General features: G+C 37.4%; 1 protein-coding gene across 4 annotated transcripts in view; it reads right to left on the bottom strand.

Annotated features, from left to right (window-relative positions):
• Positions 1-19,961, bottom strand: part of GRM5 (glutamate metabotropic receptor 5) — a 253,121-nt gene that overhangs the window by 33,435 nt on the left and 199,725 nt on the right. For all 4 annotated transcript variants that reach the window (XM_030476429.2, XM_030476432.1, XM_030476431.1 and 1 more), the window contains 2 exons: positions 7,882-8,128; positions 2,551-2,719 (listed from right to left, as the gene is read on the bottom strand). In XM_030476429.2, the coding sequence (XP_030332289.1) occupies positions 2,551-2,719; positions 7,882-8,128 (416 nt within the window). The remainder of the gene's footprint in view (positions 1-2,550; positions 2,720-7,881; positions 8,129-19,961) is intronic.

Below are 19,961 nucleotides of genomic sequence, written 5' to 3'. Positions count from 1 at the left end.
CCCTAAGGGCTCATTACCCTAAGATTTTTTGGTGCTTATTTTTCACACAGATGTGAATAATTTGTTAAAACTGATTTTTTCCAGACATAAACTGAACATGCCTTTTCCAGAATTATTTAATTACTGCAATTCTAATTAACATTTAAGAGTGAAAATGTTATCTTTATTCATTTTAACATTTGACCTGATTTCTCATTTTATGATTTACTGCCAAATGTTATTGCATGCTCATAACTGAGATGCAGATTTTTCAAGATCCTTATTTATCATCTCTGGGCACTGAAAACATCTGTGCTTCTTGTCAATATGTCTTTCTTTTGAAATAAAATGTTCCCAGTTTCTCTGCTCTTCCCAAATATTTTCTAAACGAATACTCCCAATTAGAGCATAAGTAGGTTGACTTACGTATCTTTTGCAATGATGAATTTAGCAGGTGGCTTCAAAACCAATGTCTTTATTGCAATTTTAATAAATGTAAAGGAGTATAATCAAAAATAACTAGATTGCTCTTTGCAACACTGCAGTGAAAAAAAAAGTAAATTATATCATTTTCATCAGCTATATGGTGACTTTAGAACTTCAATTTTTTGTTTTGTTTTTAAAATTGTAAAGTATGAAAAGAAAAAAATGCCCCATTGAAACATCTAAACTGGCAGAGAGGCCATGGGAGCATAAGTCATTTGCTCTGCAAGTGTTGAGACTAGAGCTACTTGGAAAACAGAGTATCTGTCCTACAGAAGAATTCACATATCAGGATTTCTTCCCTTTTGAACTAGAATAAAAAGTTTAACAAACAACAAAATTTCTGGTGTCTGGGAAAATAAATTCTTAGAAAGCTCATACTAATTTTTAGACACATATTTTGGTAAATAGGGTGCATTATAAAAATCCATAGTTTTACAATGTATAAAGTATTTAAGAAAATGAAATGGCAAAAGAGAAACCATATGTTATTATTAAACACCTAAACATTCTATCAGAACAACATGTTTATACTTCACTGTCAAACTTTCCACTAAATTAGGTTCTTTTATAAAATACTCAGAATTTGATAAATCTGGCAAAAAAATGATACACCGATAATTTCTTACCCAGCACTAACTGGGGGTTAATCCAGAGAAGTATTATGTAGCCTTCTATGGAATCAAAATAATTGTTATCCACTATTCAGAATCAGGTCAAACTTTTTTGTATGAAATTGCTCAGTCAGCTATTTCTTCACCCTTTTATTTTTCATTTTTTGAGAAATTGTTTGTTGTAGCACTTAACTAAAACCAATCTCTTCTGTTCCTTGTAACAAAAATAATTCTCTTTAAACAAAAATTTATTTTCCCTTCCCCTTGTCATCTGGGCAACCCTTTGAACCTGTACACATTTAAATAAACATATGTCTACACTATTTCAAATGTATAGAGTTGCTTGTATTTGGATTTTATCAAGTCCTTGTTGTTGAGTTGCATCTTCAGTGTTTTCAAAGCCTACATGAGGATGACTCCTGATCTGGAATAATAAATTATTTCCATTGACAATAAAAAAGTTCAGAAATGTCATATAACTGTATATGCCTACATTCAAGACATATACTTTTGGTCTGATGAAACTTGCTAGTAAGTAATCAGTAGATTCTGCCAAAGACCAATTAGTGAATAAAGCATGGTGGCTGTGTCACAAAACTCTGGAAAACTCAGTCTGAAGAGATTCACTTTGTGTCGCAAAGCACTATCAGCCTCCCGTCAGACCTTCATTGTAGCTGCTTGCCAGTTTTGCAGGCATGCCATGTTAACATAGGAGAAGAGTGATGCAGCTTCCAGTGAAACATGTCAGAAACTGCACTTGCTTTTTTTCAGCCTGAGACACTCTGTTGTCCATACTCATCCCCTCATTCCACAGGCTTCTATATAAATGACTGCAAGATAAGCTAAGGTCTTGCAGTATATTGTTTTGCAGTGCCATACTGAAGGATAATAGACTACAATTAATACATGACAGATTCATTTACCCTCCTTACTGCAACAAGAAAGGGAGGAAGGAAAAATCAAAAACCTGGGAAATAAAGAAGCGGTAAAACAAATATGACTAAAAAGAAATGTTACCTACATTTCCTGAAGTTCTATGCAGTGGTAGTTATTGATGTTCTCTAATGATACCACAGATTTAAGATCTGAATAATAATGTTCCAGTCTAGGTGTCTATGTCTAGCACTGCAATAATAGCAATTATTATTTATAATTTATGTGCAATTGTACTGGCAAGTCCCACTTAGGGATTTGCAATCCACTGAATCAGATGCTGTAAAAATATGCAGCAAAAAGCCAACAAACAATAAATGTTCTAAAGCATTTGGAATATAAGTGAGAAAGTCAGTAATTCACAGATATAGGAGTACATGAAAATGGCAACTTATGAAAATAGTGAGATGACTATGATACGAGTAAGTACTAAGTACATAAGTCTTTACATTTTAGTTAAGGATGTGTGATTCTGTCTTCATGAAAGGGTTAGGAAGAACTTACATTCTACACAACTGAAGTAAATGGAGAAAATATTTACCTTTATCTGGCCTTTTTCACAGGGCTCACTGCACACAGATCTGATGATGTTATTTTTCTCTGACCATATTTCATCATCGTCCATTTTCAGCTCACCATTGTCCCAGCTGCCAACATTGATATAATCAAAGTAGTCCTTCCCCATTTTCTTAAAATTCATAATTTCATATCTTTGGAAACAGAAAGGGAAGACATAGCTAAGTTGAAGAGAACATCATAAAATGTTTCAAATTAAAGGAACACTATACAGTCAATATCAAGCTTGCTGAAATAAAAGCAGCAAAATTTCAAGCATTATGCTTGCACTTGAGTCTGTCCCAATAATTTTTATGATACCATAATGTTTCTTTTTCTTTGTATTTTGATTTCTTTTTCTTCTATTAGAACACTTTGGGATTCAGTGACTGAGCTTCTGAGAATGACTGTGTTTATTTAAGGAAATACAATGAAATGAGGCAGACAGGATTCATCCTGTGTAACTTGCAGCACTGAAGCCAACTGCATAGGGAAGCCTAGCTGTCTGAGGATGCCTCCATAGAAAATGCAGAGAAATTTAAACCTATAATGGCAATTCCCAATGCTGAGTGCTTCTCACTGTGCAGATGCTTATTCCCCTTCTGAGAGAGGAAGCCTGAATACAGTTGAGCTAGCAAAGTAAAATTGAAGCAACCTAGGTTTGTGGGATCAAAAGAAACTTCCCATTCTGTTGGACCACAAGATGCAATTTGGTGTGGCACCAGAAAAGAGCCAGGCATCATTTGTCAGCCACAGCCTCCAGGAATCTGGGACTTGCTGGAGGCTTCAGGGAGACCTTCTTATCAAAAGGAATCTTGTTGTCCTGGCATTTGAAGAATAAAATTGAGATTTGCCTTTTTTTCCCTATTTCTTCCACGGCATTGCAGCAGCAAATGCTATTGTCTCCCATCCACACAACCCGGTTCATGTTTATATGATTCCTCAGTCATCGAAACACATTTGATTCCTTGTACAATATGGTATGGAAGAGAAAGAGTATTCATGCCTCCGTCCTGGGCTGCTTTTGGGTCAGAACTGGGTTATCTGGGAACAGAAGTGTTAGGAGCAGACCTAGAGCTGATCAGAGTTTTTAGGTTCATGTTCCTCTTCCTCCTACTTTCTATTTAGCTCCCACAGAGTCTTACAGAAAGTTCATGGAGCAGTGTAGGACTTGCTAGGCATGCCGAACACCAGGCCACCTTTCTGCCTTACAGGCTAGTTCATTTAGCACTTACTTGTAAAGCATGCTTGGAAAGTTGGGCAACTCCTGAAGTGATGATGTCATTCTTTTCTTTACCTCCTCTTTAATGGATTTTGCAATAATTTGATTAAACAACATGAAATTCACCAATGGGAAAAAAGCAATCAGTAAAGACTGAGAAGATAGATTAACATTCACAGGTTTAAAAAACCTGACTGGTTCATAAATGAGGAGACAACTTTTTCCTGGCAGCAGGCACAAAATTAGTCCCCAAGGCAAAGCATATGGACAGGATTGGATTAAGAATGATATTGTCAGAGTGTAATTAGTGAAGTCCAAGTAGAGATAAGTAAAAGAACCAGCTCATTAAATCAAACAGTCTCTTAAATAAGATACCCAAGTATCTCTCTTAAGGTTTGAAGAAACACTTTTAAGACTGACAAACTGTAGCCATACTATATATAGCATCAATACTTTTCCCATGCGGACATAAGACATTTACAGTAAAACTATTCTATAATATTCTCCATCCATGGATTCCAGGATGCTTTGCATCAGGAGACAAACTCTTAACTGCCACAATGGGGAAACTGTGGCAGGGATTGAATGCCAAAATCACACACAGGTCTGGATCAGGACTGCAAGCAACCTGTGAAAGAAAATGAAATGGAGTGTGACTGAATGGGCAATATGATATTATCGATATCATATGATTCAAGAGTCTTTCCAAGAGAAGAAGAAATGATCAATAACAATTTATGATACTCCTGGAGTTTGGAATATTTCACTTTTCATCCTGTACAAAGAAGGAAATGTCTACAGCTTTGAGAATGGCCTGATCAGAGTTGGAGGTGTGAATGCCAGACTGACACAAATGAATTGAACACAGATAATACGTACAAAAATACGAATAAACAGGCTTTTACACATGGTTCTAAACTGAGGGTTTTTGTGTGATGTTCACAGGCATAGTAACGATCTCTTCAAGGATTAAGCAGATTAACCAAAAAGTTAGCCCAGAAGCCACTGTGGAGTCTATTCAACATTGTCATGTCATTGTAATGTCATTGTAATACTCCTCTGAGTATTGCTTTCTTACAGCTGTCAATTCATAGATTCATGGGCAGATGAATGAAAGTACTACCAATGTTTAACAGGCCACAGGACCTAATATAATTATGCCTCCAGTAGCAGTTCCATGCATACCTCCCGAGGGAAGTGCTGGAAAGAAACCTAACAAATTAAATAACCTATTGTCTCAATATGTTTATTGTCTCTTCTCTGTGTAAAACAGCATCGGTGGAATAATAGTAGTAGCCAGACTCAGTAAGTCCATTTCTATAGTGGAGATTCGTGAGTTACTGGATTCCTGCAGCTTCCTCGAGGTACCACAGGGGCAGTTTGTCACTTTAGGATAGGAGAGACCAGATGGTGCAATAACACATTTCCGGCAGTGCCCTAGTCACAGTGTAAAACACTTGTTTCAAAACAAAAGTGCCATGAAGTTGCTGAGAAACTATATTCTATTGGTAGCACAGCCAAAACATCAGCATTTTGTTTTTCTTGCCTTCTCTCCTTTTCTTAATTCCTTCTTTGGAGTTTCAATAGTGTTTACAGATAGTTGTTAATCTTCCTGAGAAATCATGGCTGTCTCTTCAATACTCATTTGTTTTTTCCATGTCTTCTGTCTCACCTAAAACAAGCCCTTCTCTAGACTGTCTATCTACTTAAAGATCAACATACACATAAAGCACTTCAGAATAGGGCCAGGATTCAAAGCATCTTGTGGGATTAATCATCTGTTGTATAATATCAAACCCCTTTTGCTGTACATCAAAATCCTGAGCTATCTAGGTCAGAAAGGCTTTTTATGTTCTGATTTCCTGCTTAACACTACCACCACAGTACAGCTGCAAGGGTTTAAATTTCTGCTTTACAAAGTGAAGATGCAGCTATCAACACAAATGAACAGGGTAGATAAGTTGTTCCAGTATGATTGCACCATCTCCCAGCTGTTGTGAATAGTGTTTGAAAGTGTTCAAAAGACTATGAACTACTCAAAACCTGGACATTAGAGATGGAGCTTCCTATAAAGGCTTAATATGAAAAAGTAAATTTAATTTCAGTGTTGGTTAATTTAAGCACACAGACTGGTTTTAATGATGTGACTGTTATAGAAGAGGGAACAAACAGCTATGTTTCAAAAGCAAACACACAGGGACCATTTTGTCACCATACACAGTTTGAGTAGACAGAGCACTACTGTATCTAACACAACTCCAGTGAGGCTGGGCTTTCTTAAAGTTGAATTACCCCGAAGTGGTCAATTAACATGATGCCTCCATGCTCTTCAGTGAAATGCTGTTGTCCTACTGTGACTGAGCAAATGACTGCACATGATATAATTCCTTCATCATCATTCTTAGAATTGAATTTTAAAAGGCCCAAGACATTCAGTTAAATTCCTTGCATCAAATGGAATTAAATCATGATTGTTAAGCATGCCAACATGAAGAAAACCTAAAGCTAAAGATTTGTTTGCAACATTTAGATATTGTCATTGGTGGTGTTGTGCCATATACCATTTATTTGTGGCAGTTTTCAGTCTTTCTGCAAGAAATGAAGGAAACAGATAGGAATGAGGTAGGATGCAGCCCACTGCATCTGAGTACCATTAAAATCAAATAGGAATCCTTAAAGAGAAGTCTGGAACAAGTCTTTTTAAAAATAATTTATTCAGAAAAATCCAGATTGAGCACTTTTCTTCAGAATTCAGCTATTTGTAAAAATAGAAATGTTTAGCGGAAGTCAGCCTTGTTCACCAAAACAGTGCTGAAAATAAATTTCCATCTGAAATTTTCCTGGGTTTCTGCCAGTTTGTGTCTGAATCCTCCTACCAGCCCACAGTGCATTTCCTTAGAGTCTGAGTATGCAGAGTTTGAGAATTTGTGTCGCCAGAGACACAAACAGACTGCTTTGTATGTGGCTGTCCTGCTCGCTTTTGGGGAGAATGCTGACTTTAGAGGTTTTCAAATAAATCAAATACATAAATAAATAGTTTCTAAAATAGCAAAAATTTTGGAAACATCAAAATATTCTAACCAGTGGATTTGCCTTTTCCTTGGAAGTTAATGCTTTCCTTTCTGTTCACATTAGTGGGAGAAGACAAAATTTAAATGAGTGTACAGGATGAACAATTTTCCCTCTAGTCATCTGTTTACACGGTGCCATCACAAAGATGTATAAAAACTTTCCAATAACGTAGACAAAAAAGGCAGCCTCAATAAAACTGGAGCAAAACCAGTGAATAAGCAGTAATCTACTCATTGAAATATAGGGAAAAAATATAGTTTGCATGCTATCACACTTGCTGTTCATTTTCTGAGAGTTCAATAGGCAGAAACCCAGAAAAAAGGCTTATTACTCTTTTTAATGTACGTTTGTATGGATGCTGCATATATGTCATAGAAAAAGAAAAAACTTGTCTTATATTTCATAGATGTATGTATATACATGTATGTAAGTTATCAGCAAAAGAAGCTTTGTTTAAATTCAATTTGGATTGTAGCAGCACAGTATGAATTTAATAGCAGTCTGTTATGCAAGCGGAAATGTTTTATTTGGAAGACATGGAAACAGATTTTCAATAATTCTGGTGGGAAAAAAATCCCAGATAAATCAATACAATATTTCTGATATTGTTTTACCTTTCTTAACAAACAAACAATGTCTCTTATGATTGCTTATTGCTCAATCAAACACATATATTGGAGCACCTAAAGTGAGAGATAGAAAGCAATGCTGTGGTGGCCATCGTAGTCTATGAACATGAAGTTGAAAATCTGATGGTTTGTAGCGTGAAGTAATACCTATAAATGGTACAGTTGAAAATGCAAATTCATGCAGAAAGATTGTATGGCTCAAAGTTCAAATCTTTAACATGAAACATCATAAAAAATGCACATTAAAAAAGTTATTTTGGAAAAATAAATACAGAAAATCAGGAAATGTGAAAATAAAAGCATGAGATTTTAGCTCTGATGTCAACTCTGCATGCATCTACTATGTACAGTTAACATATCTGGTATTAAACAGTTTGACAAACATCAACGTTACCTTCCTGGCGAGTCACCATTCTCATCAAACAAGATCATGTCCCCAGAGACCCCGGTAAAGTTAGTCTTCATGAGGGATTCCAGGAGCTTCCGACCGTCGATGGGCTTCATGGCGTCACAGAGGCCCACATAGCCTGGACACAGCGACATCTGCATGTTGTGGAGCCCGTAAGCCATTGAGTATATTGCATTGATTACAAAGCCCATCTTGGAGTCCTGAACGTGCTGTGTCCTCAGAGTCATCTGGCCTGTGAGCAACATCTGGGTGGTTAGTACATGGGACTGAAATATGACCACCTCTTCAGACATTTGTTGGTGAGATGGTTATTAATGGTGGAAAAAGTCCTCTTAAGTGCCTTAAGAAGCTCACAGTAGGTGCTCTTACTGGTACACACAATGACCATGTTAAAAACCAAAAAGAAATAAATGAAAGATGATGTTCCCCTTAAATATTATACTATCCAGCTGATGCCTTTCTTTGTGCAGCTCCACAGCAGTTGTTTTTCAATTACTTCTGTTCCATGTGTTTTTTTAAAGCACACATCATGAACATTATAAAATATTTCGGGGAATCCAGGAATTTCTCCCTGCCTGCAAAAATCTCTTCAAAGTCTTAGAAATCTTTTGCTGAAGTGTAAATGCTGACATGGGGTCTATTCTGTAGTGACCTTGCAGACAACACTTTTGTTTCAGAGACATGATAAGTAATCCTGTGCAAACAAACACAACAATTGCTTTACTGTACCAAAAGTTCCTGTGCTAACAGCTCTCCTACTTCTGTATTTCTTACTCTTCTGTATTTATGAAGAGAATGGTGCACTGCAGATGAATGCATTAAAATGTCTGTGAAGGGTTTGATGATGTGGCTTAGGCAATCACTGTTTAACTGGAATTGGTAAACCTTACTTTGTTTGGCTTTTAAAAGGTAATGTCTGGATTTCTATTTTCTGTTTAAGCTTCTGTGAAACACACAATAAAAATTCATTCAGCAACACCCTGAAGGCCTTTTTTTTATAACCCAGTGTTACTAATGACACAGATTCACTCTGTTGGGAGCATCAGTCCAGCTGAGGAAGAGAATGTTGGAGGTTTTCTGCCTCATATGTCGTCAGCAAAGCTGCCAGCTGCACTCCAGCCACCAGATCTTTAATACCGGGGAAGTGGAAAGAGTCAGAGATAAAGCAACTGCATCAATGGTGCTGGGAATTTGTCAGGCACCTGGAAAGATTTGGCTCTGGAGAAAGGACAAACAAAGAGCTCTACTAGAACATTTATTATCCTTTTATCAGCCAAGCAGCAATCCCTAGGAGTTAGAGAGGAGGATGGAGCTTACACCTGCCCATCTGAGCTGCAGGAGCAGGTCAAAGTAAGAGGTAATTTATGCCATGAAAAGACTGATGTACAGACAATATTTTCCTTGAAAGAAATGAAGACTAATATATGACTCTGAGGATGGCACTTGTCTAGTTTAACAATATCCATACAGAAGGCAAGCATACAGTCTGATGTCTAGGCACCTTGGAGACAAGTAAGAATCTCCAGCTGGTGGTTGATCCCATCATAAAACAGGTACATCTACAAGCTCACCTTTTCAGTACTGAACATCACTACACAGTTCTAATCACTAAAACACTTTGGAGTACTAAAAACATCAAGAAGGGTAGCAAAGATACATAGGTTGAACTGAAAATCGTTGTGTAGACGTCAGTAATTGAATAAGGGAACTGAGAGTTCCCTTTTTTCCTTGTTTCATGCAAGAGCTGGCACTCTGAGTTCCAGCCAACCTCGGGAGCAGTGATTGACATTTTGGATAGTTAAATGGCAGGAGCTTGAAATATCTGTAATGGAAAAAAACATTGGAAACAAAACACAGCATTGCTCATTTGTTCTGTTCTAGCAAGGTATTGCTTTTTCCTAATTAAAAATAATAGGCATAAAACCTGCAACAGTGCAGTACATGTAAAACCCATATTAATTGAAATTAAGTGGAAAATTGAACAAGCCTACTACATTGCAATACACAAAACTTGGTTTAACCAATTATTCATCCTCACAATTAACAACTCAGAAACCATACAGTTAATTATAGTAGCCATTAGAATGAATCAGATTTGCATCAGCAACAGTATTTATTATGAAACAGTATTTCAGCTTCTTTATTGCATACGATTACTTAAAAATGTAATAGCTTAATTCTTTCAGGAACACTCTCCATTGGGCTTTGTGCTTCAATTTGACAGCATTATTATTCTGACTTCCTTTAAACATTAAACCTCATTCAGTTCACCTGATCATTTGTAATGAGGCTGCTTAGCTCTTCATAGAAGCTGCTGGCAATTGCCAAAGGAGTTGTGAGGGAATTAGCTGTTATGAGAATTTTAATATACTTCCTGCAGCTGGAGAAAACTTTTCCCTGAGATGTTAACTGCCCCACTTTGCTATACAGGGGCAAATCCAACCTGCCAAGCCTGACTGTCAGTTTGCAGTACTTCAAGACTCTCGTAGTTAAGGGGAACATCTCAAAAACTGAGACAAAAGAAAATTCTTGCTCTCCAATTTACTGTAATGCAGTCTTTAAAAATGCCAGTATTAAAAAATTAAGTCTGAAAGTGGTTTTCAATCCACTTCACAAAGTACTTAGGTACATTAGACTTGAAGCATATAAATGACCCTATTTACCTCAGTGATCCTATGAATAGTTTTGAGGGAAGGCTGAACATTCAAGATAAAAAGTAGTCTCTCAGTCAGAAAAAAATAGCAGAAATATTTTAAATCTATTTCTGCAACAAGTATTATTTAGGTAGCTTTAAGCACATTGTCTATTTAAATGTTAGTGCCTGTTGTTCTTCCTGAGCTGGAACACATATTCTTAAATTTATACACAACTGCTGTCTTCAGTCAAGAACCTTTCCTGACGCAAGATCATCATGAGATGGAGGGGTAGCATGGATGAATTTAATGATGATGACTCCAGTAATGTTCAATAGAATTGACTTTACAGATTAAACTCTTAATAATGAATAGTGAAAAAATCTAAGAATTTGAGGAGTTCCTACAGAATTACTGGGCAGTGAATAAATATCCACAGACTGTAACCCATATGCTTATTTATAACATTCACAGTAGAACTCTTTTCTATTAGATTAAAAAAACCCCATATTTCTATAAGATCTGTTTTTCTCCATCTTTACCATTCCCATACGAGAAAAATTTTCAAAGAAGGAAAGCAAAATTACTTGCTTTCCTGTGGGCTGGGAAAAGCCAGCCTGATGCCATTTAATCTTGGCATGTAGGGATAAGCAGGACATTCAAATGAATGCGTTCATTCAGGTGTGGGCTTTCAAAGCCAATCTCCAAATTGTTCCTGCACACTGTGCTTTGGTTTGGACTGGGTGTCACAGTTTGGGAGCAATGTATCAGCTTTCTTTTGAAAGACAGTAAAAACAGATAAAGTGCCCCAGGAGAGCACCCAATGAAACACAACTGCAAATGGATGTTCAAACTTTAGGACTAGGTTACATCCAGTTTAAAGTAAACCTCCCCTGAGCTGTGAATTATTTTTTGGCCCACAGAGTTTGCAATCAGACTCATCATCACTCCCAGGATGCTGCAGACAGGAGGAGCTGGGGGTACCAAGGTGACCATATGTGTGGGTTAGATACAAAGCTGCATTTCATAGGTCTCCAGTCCATTCTTACTGCAATTGTGACAGGCTTCAGCACCTTTTCTGTGGTAGGACTGGGCAATTTTTTCAGGATGTAGCTCATTTTTCCACAAACATTGTTTGCAATAATATCAACTATTTATGAATCTGTGCTGAACTCGGCCATTATGTCCAAATGATTGTAGAAAGTTATCTGTACTCAGTACCTCAGAACCAATAAATATTAACACTCTATCATGACAATTACTGCAGAATTAAAAGAAAAAATTCTGCCTGATGCAATTAAGATGCACAAGGCAATGGAAAAAGCAGCATGAATCAAAACATACTTAATGAGGAAAGTGGGACAGTACTTGCAATCATAAATGATCAAGCTTTGTGGAATTCTCTGAGAAATGAGGGCATTGCAGGGGTTAAAACACATGCACAGATCTCCCAATTCTGTTCTGTTTATTCCCTTACATTTCTTGTCCAAGTAATTTTGGTAAGTAAATAAGATCTTATTCTATTATTTTACAAGCTGTGAGATCATGAGGCATTCTAGATTTGAAGTCACAGCCATTTCTGTCTACAAAATATTACACAGACAAATCCTCTTGCTTCTGTGCCAAATCTGATAGCATCTATCCATCCTTCAGTTTGCCATCTAATAATACTTCCTTTCTACTACTTTTTATCTATCATCTTTCTTTAGACTAAATATTCCTCAAGAAGAGAATTACTTCTTGTTATCTTCCTGGTTTTCCTCTGCTTAATGCAATGTGGTTGTTATTGGCTGGAATTTTTAAGTGCTATTGCACTCTCTGAAATGGAAGCAAAATTATCCTGGATTTCATGGGAAATATAAGTATGTAAATATTTATTCCATAGATCATTTAGGGATCTAAATATACAGGATTCAAGTGAGCCTTTGCAATATGTTTAAATGCATTAAATATCAGCTTAGGAATTTGCTGCCACTGGAGCAGGTGGTTAATATCCATATTTTTTCCTGCTCAAATATATATTCTGGATATGTCTATATTTAAATCATAAGATCAAAGAATCATAGAATACCAGGTTGAAAGGGACCTCAAGGATCATCTGGTCCAACTTTTCTTGGCAAAGCATGGACTAGACTAGATGTCCAAGCACAGTGTCCAGCTGAATCTTGAAAGTGTCCAATGTTGGGCAATCCACCACTTCCCTGGGGAGATTATTCCAATGGCTGATTGTTGTCAATGTGAAAAATGTTCTTCCTGTGTCCGGCCAGAATACCCCCAGAAGAAACTTGTGCCCATCACCCCTCGTCTTTTCCATGTGACTCCTTGCAAAAAGGGAGTCTCCATCTTCTCTGTAGCCACCCTTTAACTTCTGGAACATGGTGATAAGGTCTCCCCTTATCCTTCCTTTCTCAAGGCTGAACAAAGCCAACTCTCTCAGGCTTTCTTTATAAGGCTTTCCAATCCTCTGATCAACCTTATAGCTTTTCTCTGGACCATCTCCAGAGGGATACAGATAGCTTGTATGTATATTCCCAGATTTATTATTGGGCTGCAGCTCTACCAAAGATGAAGAACAGTCTGAGAATGGTATAAAATCAGAGCATCGCAACATGCCCCTTTTCTGCCCATGCTTCTGGGAGTGACCCACTTTTGGACACTCCAGCAATATCACAGCAGAGGATAACTGTGGGACAGTTACACACAGTGCTGCTTGGCAATACCTTGTGAAACAAGGCTTGTGGTCATGCGAAGGCAAGCTCAAGCACATGCACATTGATGGAGCTTGAGCTGGGGCAACCTGTTAGCATGAATCAGGGAACTCATCTGGGGACCTGGGCAGGGATGGCTTCAAAATCAGCCTTGAACCTATGATTAGCTGTGCAGAGACTGCCCAGCACTAAACTCCTGATCCAAATTTGGTTTTTTCTGTTGTCACTTCTCCAAAACACAAATATATAGATGGTGGAAAAGAAATCACCTTCTTTGACCAGGAAAGTGATCCCTACTGGCAGCAGTTGATTTCTTGTATCTATTTAAAAACAATTAATGTACCAATCCAAGAAAACCCACAAAGAAGCTCATAGACCCACTGCAAGGTGAGCTGATTCTCAGCACAGACGGTGTGGGGCTCTTCTCATGCTCCAGCATTCCTCACACAGTGCCCAGATCTGGCTGCCCCTGCTGATCCATGGTTCCAGCCATGGGATCTGCCTGGAGAGGGGCTGGAAGGAGGAGTCAAACAACCTGCCCAAGACAGCCCCTTTCTCCCACAAGTATGGAAAAACAAGACAGAACCAACCCAAATCTTGTGGGAAATGCTGCAATTTCACTGTTGTTTCCTGTACTTAGCATGCAAATAAACAGAAAACATTCTTCAATGAAATTCCTTATTTTACGGATTTTTGATGTAAAACCTGTCATTCCTCTTTTATTTTCCCCCTAGTTTTTACCCTCAAGGAAGATGAAATACAGTTTTTTTTTCTGTTTGCCAGCTGGTGACATTACAAAGTCTCATCAAGCGGGGCTGCTAAAGAGTGCAAAATTACCATGGTTCAATGTGCTTTTTCTGCTTTCTAACTTTTCCAAAGCTGAGAATACTTTGAGTTTTAAAGAATGGGGAAAGGGTAAAAGGAAGAGTGAAAATACTTTACATTCCAGGCAGTCGCCCCCTTATTTCATTCTCTCAGGAGAAACAAGAGAATGAAATATGGGACAGAATATGAGAGAATATATTTTTCAAAGTGCAGAGCAGTTTGTTTGCTATGCATCAAGTTTAACATTGAAATCAATATAAATTGGCGGGTTTATTTGTTTTATTTTAAAATCTCTCAGTAACGAGAATGCTGTTTTGACAAAATCCCAGGGGACATCACAGAGGAAACCAGAAATTTAACTTAAATTCTCCGACTATCTCATAATATTTCTCCAGTACTAATTAACAAATCACTTTCTATAATTAACAAATCACTTTCTATATAGTTTCTGTACATATGTAATTAAAAAAATAAATTCTTTTTGTTAATTGTTGTTTTGAGAGACAAGAGGCCTACAGAAATGAGTTCTAATTATGCTAGCAAATATGTCTCATGTTCACTTTCTGCTAGTGGTATTTGAAGTTCCAGCCAACCAGTGGGTATTTTCCTTTTTTCCCTTTGCCTCAGTGAATATCTCAAAAACAAAAAAATCAGGACAGCAGACTAATCTTTGCAACAAAGACACATTAGTGCCTATCTCCTGCAGAATATTGTGTGTGATGACTTTGATCTGTCATGGGTCCGTGCTGTCAGAGGTGTGCTCCTTGGGAACACAACAGCAACCTTCTCATGACCTGCATGTCCTAGATGGCATGCCACAAAGTCAGTCATTCCAGAAACATGCACATCTCTCCAGTGAAGAAATGAGTGGAGTCTTATACGGTTGAGGAAAGGTTATACATATGAACTAAGGTGAAGCATAATGTTCATTGATTAAAGACACAGAAAAAGACTTCTTTTGGGACCTTTTACAAAATCCGTCATCCGAGCTTTCTGTTAAAGCAATGTGAAAGAAAAAAGTGACTTAAAGTAAGTTCTCTGTTATTTGTTAGGTTCCAGGTGTATTTTTCTGCTAAAAATCAAATCCAATAGTTTATTTATTTATTTATTTTCCTAATTTGTTTCTTACAGGCTCATGGACTGAAGAACAGAGATAGTTTCTGCTCTATAGGAAATTTCATGTAGTTCAAGTGTCTTTTTCCATTCAAAATTAATACAAACCCTCAAGATTAGATTTAATCTTTTCTGAAAAGTAAATTCTGAGGAAAAAAAAAATATTTGGCAACACTGGAAAATGTCATTTTGGTGCTGAAGCAAAAAGCATAGCGTAACACCGAAACAATATAAAAACAAATTATAAACTTGAAACAAAACACTTCAGTGTTATTGAAATAGGGAAATCAAAAATGACTCATTACAGTGCTTTTCTTTCAAAGTGTGTGACATTGCATCAACATGCTACTATGAAACATTTTTCAAATTTGACAAGCATATATCTTCTAGTGGAATCCACTCAACAAATGCTTTTGACCAATTCTAACTCACTATTTGTAGCTGAAAGCCAATACGAGTGCTGTTACACTTTATGTGATAATTACCACTAAAATGTTAAATTTGAGAATGACTGAGGGACCAAAAGCTGTGTCCTGAAGTGCAGAGAGGAGTGTCAAAAGACTTTTTCCAAATACTTCGTTAATTTTGGTTTTTTACATCTATTTAATCCTATGTGAACAAGACATGTCCAGAGCTCTCACAAATCTGACTTGAGTACTCCTTGGGCACCTACAAACCAGTGGAAGCCTAGCTTCTGTTGTCAAGTTCAGTAAAATCAGCAAGAAGAATAACATTGACAGTAAGCCCTAAGACAAGGCATGTAAATAAATATCTATTTCCTCACACCATTTTCTTAACAGCGTTACTATCCTTTCACCTTCTACAGAATTCAATTTCTTTGGTCATAAATTACGATGAAACACAACTGCTACAGATGCAAAAGCACATTAAATGCTGGCAGACTGCTGAGAGAAAATGACAGAAGCTACTCCAGTTCATCCATCTAATAAGAAATGTATATAGTCTGAATACATTTAATTATAATTTTCTTTTATTCTTAAGACTGGAGAGACAGTCTACCTGTACAGTGATATTATTCTCTTCCAGATAGTTTTCAAGGTTCAAAAAGGCAATGAGAAAAAGAATTCTAATACAAAGAATAAAAATATCTAATATATGGAAAGAGGAAGGCAGGGAGCATAAAGTGAAGGCAAAATAGATGTAGTTTTGTCGTTCAGATTTTGGAGGATTTTGATGAATTTCGTAACAGCAGTGAGAAGACTGAAGTTATTCAAGGGTTTGAGTTACAAATGTCTTAAAATCAGGATCAATGTATATCAAAAAGTATTTCAAATAGGTACAACAGGATATATAGCAGTTTTTAGTGCCACACTTCTTTTTCCTCCAAGTGAGTCAAAAAAATAGTGACATGTCTGTGTCGGCTTCTGGCTCAGATAAATCACGTTTCTAGGAAATTCACATCTGGATCTATGCCTTATAGCTAATCTGCCTTTGAAAATTTCTGGACATTACCTAGCATCACTGTAAAAGTAGTGGTAAACTGTGTTTGAGCTCCAGATCTGAAATGTGAGCTGTAAAAATGAGGTCTGGACCACCCTTCAGTTTGCCACTGCAGAAGCATGAGATGCAATATATCAAGTATCAAACTGAGTGACAGATAGGATATGTTCAGGAGAATTAAAATGCTCTTGAATTCACTGTTTAAGAAAATAGAAATGAATTTTAATTTATTTTTTGCTTTATTTTTAATTGCAGTCAAAAAATACAAGTATAGGAATGCTAAGTTTGGGAATATGAGCTTTAAATGTGACAAATTTCTTGAAATATAGAAAATAGCCTTCCGTTATGACAGCATTTATTTTATTATTGCCTGGATTCTGATTAAAACAACTATGGCATTTGAACTTACATTTAACCAACAGATTATTAGCATGCTGCAGTGGGAAGACTAAACAGTCATGTTTTATTCCTTAGTTCTCTCTGGAAACAAAAGGGCCATTTGTTAACCTAAATTTCTGTTCAGCTGAAATTGTGGGACTTTCTAAGGGTAATTTACACCTCATTAGAAGTAGCTGGAGCTGGATCAGATTCAGCAAACACATAGATAATTTTGTCATTTATATTTTTTGAGCCCTTCTTTACCTTGAGCTGCAAAACTTTTCTTGTATTTATTCCAAATCACCCTAATCTCCCTTTCTGCAAATAAACTCTTTCACTTCTAATTCTGTTCTGTTTTAATTCTGCTTGGAGATATATTTGTTACCCTTCTATGTCATTTTTTGAACCCTTTGAAAGTGTGTTTTTGTCCCAGAGAATCTACATGGTTAAATCATGACCAGAATGTTTGGATTTCTCCATCCTGCTAAGACCCATTGAGAATGATGCTGCAAATCTCATTTTCCCTGTTCACCACTTTGAGTATGTTCTTTTTCCCTATTAGCTCTGCCACTGGCTCCTTGCTCCCAATCATGTCAGACATGAAGGACCGTCCAGAGGGATGACCCTGGCAGGCTTGAGAGGTGGGCCTATACAACCTCATGAAGTAAGTCCAAGGGCAAAGTCCTGCACCTGGGTCAAGGCAATCCCAAGCACAAATACAGGCTGAGTGGAGAATGAATCGAGAGCAGCCCAGAGGAGAAGGATTTGAGGGAGTTGGTTAACAAGAAGCTCAACATGACCCAGCAATGTACACTTGAAGCCCAGAAACCAACCCTGTCCTGGGCTGCATCATCAGGAGCATGACCAGCAGGTTGAAGGAGGTGACCCTGCCCCTCTACTCTGCTCTTGTGAGTCCCCACTTGGAGTACTGTGTGCAGTTCTGGTGTCCTAATCATAATAGGACAAGGAGTTGTTGGAGCAAGTCCAGAGGAGGCCACGAAGATGATCAGGGGCTGAAGCATCTCCCATATGAAGACAGGGTGAGAAAGTTAGGGCTGTTCAGCCTGGAGAAGGGAAGGCTCCGCAGAGAACTTTGAGCAGCTTCCAATGTCAAAAGGGAGTGTATAAGAAAGCCAGAGAGGGACTTTTTACAAGGGCATGTAGTGACAAAGGGGGATGGCTTTAAACTAGAAAAGGGTAGATTTAGATTAGATATAAGGAAGAAATTCTTTCCTGTGAGGGTGCTGAAACACTGGAACAGGTTGCCCTGAGAAGCTGTGGCTGCCCCATCCAGGAAAGTGTTCTGTGACATAAGTTTCTTTCTTCACTTACAGTGCCCTCTGTGTCTTGTCTGTGGTTGATCTTTGTGATTATCCAGCCTCCATCATTTCCCTTTGTGCTTTCTGCACTGCTGCTTTGAACCACAGTATTTACTGTCAGGACTCTGCCACAAATACCTGCACAAGTGCCCCCATCACCTTCCTTCAGATTCTTGTTTCTATTGTTCCTTTAGATGAAGCTACCATTTTTTTTCTGTAACCTCATTTTGTCTGTAACCTCTGCCAGCCAAACTAAGGTGTTGCACTGTTTCATCAGCATCAGTCTCTATTTGCTCTTTCTTGTCCTACACTTAGATCACAAATACTTGGAATTAGTATTCTGCTTTTGCTCTGTGTTTAAGTAACACTTAAAAAAATGCTGTTCCATCTGTGCCTCTGGCTTTTACACAGCATGGGAAAAATAAGGTCTCTTAGCAGCAGAGGCAAACTGATTCATTTTACAGACTGGTAAATGTAATATATATGCTGCTGTTCCTGGTGACTTTGGCGACTTGACTTTTTCCACTATTGTCAGTTGAGCCAGAGTTTCATAACATACTTTGCTTACATTGGGTTTTGTTTCTGCTCTAAAATACATTTATGACACATGAGGAAAAAGTACTAGGAATTTGAGTTCTGGTGGGGACCCTTGTCTATAAAAAAGCAAGTGCATAAATACCTAGTCTTCAAAGGTCCAAAGGCAATCAATACCAAAGGATTGGATTAGCCTTTTATGACCTGAAGATGGTCACTGTGTGGAGTCACTCATCTGGATCAACTTGCACACTTATTTACGAACTTTACTGAATTGCCGCCTTAGGTAATAAAAAAAATATCTGACTGATGCTGGAGGAGAAGCAAAATCCAATTCCTGTACAATCCCTAGTGTTCAGAGGCCATTACATGTCTGCTTTTAAAGATGCATTTTAAACTCTTTGGTCTGACTCTTGGTGTTCAGAGGTGGCTTGTAGCAGCTCTCCTGTGGCATGGAACTGATTACACTGAAAATCAAGTCAGGTAAGTCTGCAAACTTCTCACTTTCTGTAGTGCTCCAGCTGGGCAGAAAACCAATGTACTTAGCAACAGCCCTGACACCCTTTTGGATTAAAAGTGTGTTCAGATCTGCAAATGAAAAGTGGGCTTGATGTTAAAATTTTCATCTCAGTGTGAACTAAGTGTATGCGAAGGGATGGAGACTATTTAGTGCTTGATAGAAATGAATGGAAAAAGAATTATTTTGGATTATCATTTCATAATATCTGCTTGGCATTGTCTATGGGTAGCTTACATAAAAAAAATTAATTTGATTATTGCGAAATCAGCCAAATAAAGAGAATCCAAAACCAAACCCAAAATAAAAAAAAAATTAATAAAACCTCACTCTTCACTGGAGTTGGCTTCATTAACGTGTGATTTCATGTATTTTCTGTCACAGAGGTAAATGTAACTTACCATTACACTAGGCAGGGATGAGCAAAGTAAAACAAACAACTAAATTCATACCTGGGACACACATGAAGTCAATTATATTATCAGACACCTTTCATATCTCATTGTGCTTATTTTCTTGCTGTTTGAATAAGTTGTTTATACTGTTAACCATTTTTCTTTTTTTAATGATAGTGCAA

The sequence above is a fragment of the Strigops habroptila genome, chromosome 2, assembly GCF_004027225.2.
Source record: "Strigops habroptila isolate Jane chromosome 2, bStrHab1.2.pri, whole genome shotgun sequence".
Taxonomy (NCBI): domain Eukaryota; kingdom Metazoa; phylum Chordata; class Aves; order Psittaciformes; family Psittacidae; genus Strigops; species Strigops habroptila.
Note: the sequence above shows the minus strand (reverse complement) of the source record. Positions and strands in the feature narration are given on the sequence as shown.